Below are 6,417 nucleotides of genomic sequence, written 5' to 3' on the forward strand. Positions count from 1 at the left end.
ATGTATTCTTTTATTCTCTCCTTAAAGGATTCCTTTACGTTTGTAGACAAAATTAAAGAAATGGAAGCTGGTAATAAGTTTATTGCGTCTTTTGATGTTAAAAGTCTTTTTACTAACGTACAGTTGGAAGAGGTTATTGAAATTTTTGTTAATACATTGTTTAAGTTAAGTAAACCTAAAATTAGCAGAATGAATTTTAAAAAACTTTTAAAACTTGCAATTTCTGGTGTCAAGTTGAGTTTTAATTCCTTAATTTATTAACAACAAGGCGGGATACTCATGGGATCCCTCTTGGGACCAACATTAGCAAATATTTTCATGGGTTATATTGAATTAAAAGTTGTTCCTATATTCAAAAATAATTTATTATATCTAAGGTATGTGGATGATTGTTTTGTTTTACTTAGAATCGAGAAAACTATGGATAAATTCTTAATATTTTGAATAATGCTCATGATTCTACAAACTTCAAAATAGAAAAAGAAAACAATTATGAACTTGCATTTTTAGACGTACAAGTTAAACAAAAATAAAATAGATTTTTAACTTCAGTGTACAGAAAGCAAACTTTTACAGGATGTTATTTAAATTTTCAATCAAACTGCAGCTTAAAGAGAAAAGTAAGTTTAATAAGAACTTTGTGTCATCGGGCACACAAAATTTGTTCCCCAGAGTTGCTACTAAGTGAAATCAAACAAATCAAAACAATATTAAACAAAAACGGTTACCCACAAGAGTTAATTAACAAAACAATTCATTTACATGTGGAAAATTTGGATAGAATAAAGACAATAGGACCGGAAAAATGTGTAGTTACTTTAAAATTCCATTTATTAATAAAAGCTCAGAGATGTTAGAAAATAAAATTGGACAATTAGTAAGAAATACTTATTATGCAGCAAACCCTAGAATTGTTTTTACCTCTAAGCCACTGATAACACTAGGTGGTAAGGATCCAGTATCAAAATTAAATAAAAGTATGGTAATCTACCAGTACAGTTGCTGTTGTACAGCAAGTTATATTGGTTTAACACAGGGTTGCCACTCTACCTGGAAACCTGGAAAAACCTGGAATTTGACAATTTAGGCAAAAATAACCTGAAAAAACCTGGAATTTGAGAAATTAAAAAAAAAACCTGGATTTTGAATAAAAAACCTGGAAAAACCTTTTCAGTAGTAACATTTTCAGTAGTAAAATTTCAGTTTTACACAAAAAATCTATCATATTAATTTGATTTTTTTGTCATCAAAATTTTTTTCTATCAAAAAACACATTTAAAGTAACTTTCTGTATCTTTTCAATGTTTTTATACTATTTAACACAGTTTCCTACATTAAACTTAAGTTAAAACTAAAAAAAGACCCAAAAATGTGTACTTTTAATAAACCTGGAAGAGATTTGGAAAACCTGGAAAAATTTTTGAAAAAACTAGTGGCAACCCTGATTAACAACTAGACATCTAAGGATGAGAATAAAAGAATACATACCAAAATGTGTATAAAATTTTTGCCTGTCAGATGAGAAAGATGATATACCGGTTAAGGTTTTAAACGCGTCTAAACGTTCATCTATTTCAGAACATTTAGTTAATAATCCAACTTGTGCAAACAATTATAATATAGATAGATTTAAAATCATTAAAATTTTTAGTAATGTTTTTGATTTGATTAAATTAGAAGCCATTTGTATTTTGTTAAGGAAACCTGTTTTATGTAAGCAAAAAGTTTTTGACTATACTGTTTCCTTATTTTCATAACATTTTATAAGATTTGTTTTCATTTAATTTATGTTTAGTTTTACTGTAGATAAATTATAACAAAAATGGACTTATTTGGTTTAAACGTTTACTAATTGCTTTTGTCTTTTATTAATCTCTTGATTACTTTTTGATTACTTGATTACTTGGTTATTATATAAATGTGTAAAATCTTATTATTTGTTAGCATTGTACTCTACTGAATAGAATTGCTCGAAATATATTTAGTGTTTTTAAAAATGTGTGTCTTGTGTAACTTAATGTAATTTACTGGTCACTTATGTTCCAATATATACTTTTAGTTACGGGTTCAACATTATTAAAACTTAATCAAAATTATTTTAGTACCAAAAATTACTGTGATAATAAACTTTTAATTCAGTGTAACTACGAATGAGTTAGTTAATGTTTTTGATGGTTCTTATTAATTATAACAGAGACAGTTATTTTAAGTTAAGTGATGGATACTAATGTTGAACATAAAATAGAAACTGTCACTATAACATCAGACAAAAGTATGTTACGTGAAAGGTCAATCACTCCTTCTGAAGAAGCTTCTAGTCCTTCTGGGAAAAAAGTGGAAAGACAAAAATTTAAGCGAGAAAGGCCAACTCCATACAGCAGAAACATTAGCGTAACTGATGGAAGTTATAACAAAAAAGGTATCAGTGCTCGAAGAAACAACAGAGTATTGGTAACCAACATACCATATGAAGTTAAATGGCAAGATTTAAAGGATTTGTTTAGAAGCAAAGGTTTGTTATATATAAAAACGACTTAGTCTTCATAAAAATCATATTGTGTTTGTGTTAATATTTTATTTAAAGTTTGATTATTGAGAATTTGACTTAAGTTGTTTTTTAGTTGTGTTGATAATGCTGTTATTGTTTATTTGGAATTTATTTAAATTTAGTTATGTTGTAAATAGTTTAATAGTTGACCTTGTTTTAGTAAATTATAGCCCAGTTTGTATTAACTAATTTTTTAATACTTCATCTGAAATGTCTTTTTATCATTTGTTGAATTGGTTTTCAGTTGGTGAAGTTACATATGTGGAAATGTTTCTAGATGATCAAGGTCGTTCTAGGGTTAGTAAAGTTATTTAACTTAAATGTAGTTTCAATAATGTGAATTTATAGATCAATAGTCATGAGCAGGGACGTTATTTTCAATATTTTTTTGGCCTAATGTAAGTCTTATGGAAGCAGAGCCATTATAAATGAAGCATTCTTAAGTCTAGCGTTTATAAATCTTACATTTTTTTCACGTAGTTTAACAAGGCCTAGATGTGTACAAACCAATAACTTATAACAGCTAGATTAACACAAACACAAGTTATAGTTACTATGGTCATGAGTAGTTTACAAAACCTTTCTAAACATTTTAATTGTTCTAACCCCCAAAAAAAGCTATTGATGTACTTATGATATTAATTTAACTTAGTATATACTTATGTCTTATATTCGAGTCTTATAAGATTAGTTTCATATCTTTAAGTAGTAATTCAGATTCATAACTGTTTTGAAAGTTTACTTACCATGAAAAAAAATCAAATAAATTAAATACAATAGTGAGTTGTCAGCCGACTATTTAGGCAGATATTTTAAGTGAACATATTATATTGTTACAAATTTATTAGTCATAATAGTTTGTGTTATGGTCTTTTCAGTTACTAATCTATAAAAAAGTAATTAAAATCATAAATGTGTGAAATATATTATAACAGTTCTATTAAAACAATCAATTTTGGCATGTGACAAATAATATTGTAAGCTTTATAAAACTTGTATTTAAAACTTTGTTTTCGTGATCATTACCTTATGTGAAACAAATTGTGAAAAATAAAATTAAGTAGAAATTTGGTTTTTTGTTTTAATTCAAATTTTGCAGGGAAGTTTTTCAATAGTGTACAGTAACAACTTAAAGAATTTAAGGGCATAGGGGGGGTAAACACCCTTTTTTGGTTTTTGATCTTATTTTATATAATTTTTACTAAGCTACAAGATGCTCTTTACAGATTTTAAAAAATCAAAATATTTTTTGAGATAAAGCCGGTCAAAGTCGGAGGCAACAATAGGATTCTTATGGGAGGCGCAAACTAAAACGGCAAATAACTAGAAATCAATAAAAATCTATCTCCTCCTACGTTTTTTGAGATAACTACCTCAAATTTTCAGGAAATGTTCCTTGACATATTTTCCTACAGATAATGTTCCTACAGAATCTTCTAAATATATCAAGAAACATTTCCTGAAAATTTGAGGTAGTTATCTCAAAAAACGTAGGTTGAGATAGATTTTTAGTGATTTCTAGTTACTTGCCGTTTTAGTTTGCGCCTCCCATAAGGATCCTATTGTTGCCTCCGACTTTGACCGGATATATCTCAAAAATTATTTTTAAAATCTGTAAAAAGCATCTAGTAGCTTAGTAAAAATTATACAAGATAAGATCAAAAACCAAAAAAGGGAGTTTGCCCCCCTATGCCCTTAAAAACTGTTGTAAGGAAGTCATATTAGTTTTGTAAAATTTTGACATTCCTAAAGTAGTTATAAACTTATTTGTGTAGATCTTCTCGTATACATTGCTCAATTTATAAATTTTTGTCTAGTTTTAAATTTTAACTAAAAGCTATAAATATTTATCGTTAATCAAATAAATAATATTATTTGTCTTGACTTGAAATAGTTTATTTTAAAACAAAAGCTTTCTTCAAAATGCATTAAGTTGTTGAAATGTTGTATGATCATTCATATAAATGTTTATTATTGTACTACAGCTTAAGCTTATTATATTTTGATAGACTGTTATATATAAACAATAATTTAGTAAAAAAGTAAGAAGTTACGACTGATAAGTAACTTTGATTTTTATGTACTAAGTATTTATCATTGTTGTTTTGATTAGATTTTAGGTTTTTGTCAAAATTATATTGTTATCAGGGTTGCCACTTGGAACCTGGAAACCTGGAAAAACCTTGAAAAACCTGGAATTTGACAATTTAGGCATAAAAAACCTGGAATTTTGAACAAAAATCACTAAAAACCTGGAATTTCAACAATTTTCACATGTTCAGTAGTAAAATTTTGATTTGACTTAAAAAATCTATCATATAAATAAAAAAATGTTGTCATCATCTAAAGTTTTTTCTATAAAAAAACATATTTAAAGTAGTTTCACAGTATATTTTCAATGTTTTTATACTATTTAACACAATTTCTTACCTCAAACTTAACTTCAAACTAATAATAGACCCAAAAATGTGTACTTTTAAAAACCTGGAAGAAATTAGGAAAATCTAGAAATTTTTATAAAAAAATGAGTGGCAACCCTGTGTTTTAAAGAATTTTTATATAATAAGAAAAATAGGACACATAATCAAATAAACTGTATATATATTTTGAGCCATATAGTCAGTAAAAAGTAAATTAACATAAGGTAAATTTTTAAAACTTATATAGTAACAAAGTGATCGAAAAACTAATACAACACTAAAGCAAAAATCAACAATTTAAACTAGTTAAACTTACTTACTAATAATTAACCTACAGTAAAAGAACACATTAAACAATTATTATAACATGATTTAGAAGCATTTAAAAATTTAACTTTAACATTATTTTTATCCTCTAAATTACAAAAATCCACTCTGCTTTTTAGGACATACTCTTATATTTTATATTAGTTATCTTGTCATTAACCTGGTATAGCTCGCTTTTCAAAAGATAAACAGTTAATTGGTAAATTACCATTCTTTTCTTAAAGTTGGATACTGGATCTTTACTACCTGGGTTATTTGTGGTTTTGACGTGAAGATAATCCTTAAGTTGGCTGCATTATAAGTTGTTCTGATTAATTGTTTTACTATCTTCTGTAAATTTTTAGAACTTAAATTATAAAAAGGAGTTTTAAAGTCCCTACACATTTCTCAAGTTTTAAATGTCTTTTCTTTATCAAATTTTTTAAAATGTAACAGGGTTGCCACTTTACCTGGAAACCTGGAAAAACCTGGAATTTGATAATTTAGGCTTAAACAACCTGGAAAAACCTGGAGTTTGAGAAATTTTGAAAAAAACCTGAAATTTTTAATAACTTTAACATTTTCAGTTGTAAAATTTTGATTTGACACAAAAAATCTATCATATAATTGAGACTTTTTGTCATCATCAAAATTTTTTTTTAATAAAAAAAACTTTTAAAGTAACTTTACAGTATCTTTTCAATGCTTTTATTCTATTTAACACAGTTTCTTTAACAGAAATTAACTTAAAACTAAAAATAGACCCAAAAATGTGTACTTTTAAAAACCTGGAAGAAATTTGGAAAACCTGAAAAAAAAATTGAAAAAATGAGTGGCACTGATGTAAATTTGTTGTTTTGTTAACCAACTCTTGTGGATAACCATTTTTCTTAGTAGCAACTTAATTTGAGTTTTTCCACTTATAAAAATTCCTGGAAATAAATTATATGTGCACAGTGACACAAAATTTTTATCAAATTCACTTCTTCTTATAGATATCTTAAACTATAGATAGATTAGAAAGTTAAATAAAAGCCTGTTAAGGTTTTATTTCTGTACACAGTTGTTTAAAATCTAATTCTGTACATCTTAAAAAAGCAAGTTCATTTCCTTTCCATGGTGAAATTGATTGATAATGAGCAT

General features: G+C 26.5%; 1 protein-coding gene across 1 annotated transcript; it reads left to right on the forward strand.

Annotated features, from left to right (window-relative positions):
• Positions 1 to 2,198: 2,198 nt before the first annotated feature.
• Positions 2,199 to 3,219, forward strand: LOC145834148 (myelin expression factor 2-like). The gene is made up of 2 exons (XM_082941505.1): positions 2,199 to 2,512; positions 2,793 to 3,219. Exons 1-2 carry the CDS (start codon positions 2,218 to 2,220, stop codon positions 2,861 to 2,863), a joined length of 366 nt encoding a protein of 121 aa, XP_082797631.1. The 5' UTR covers positions 2,199 to 2,217; the 3' UTR covers positions 2,864 to 3,219.
• Positions 3,220 to 6,417: the final 3,198 nt, after the last annotated feature.

This window comes from Thalia democratica, chromosome 4 (assembly GCF_965202585.1).
Source record: "Thalia democratica chromosome 4, ktThaDemo2.hap1.1, whole genome shotgun sequence".
Classification (NCBI taxonomy): domain Eukaryota; kingdom Metazoa; phylum Chordata; class Thaliacea; order Salpida; family Salpidae; genus Thalia; species Thalia democratica.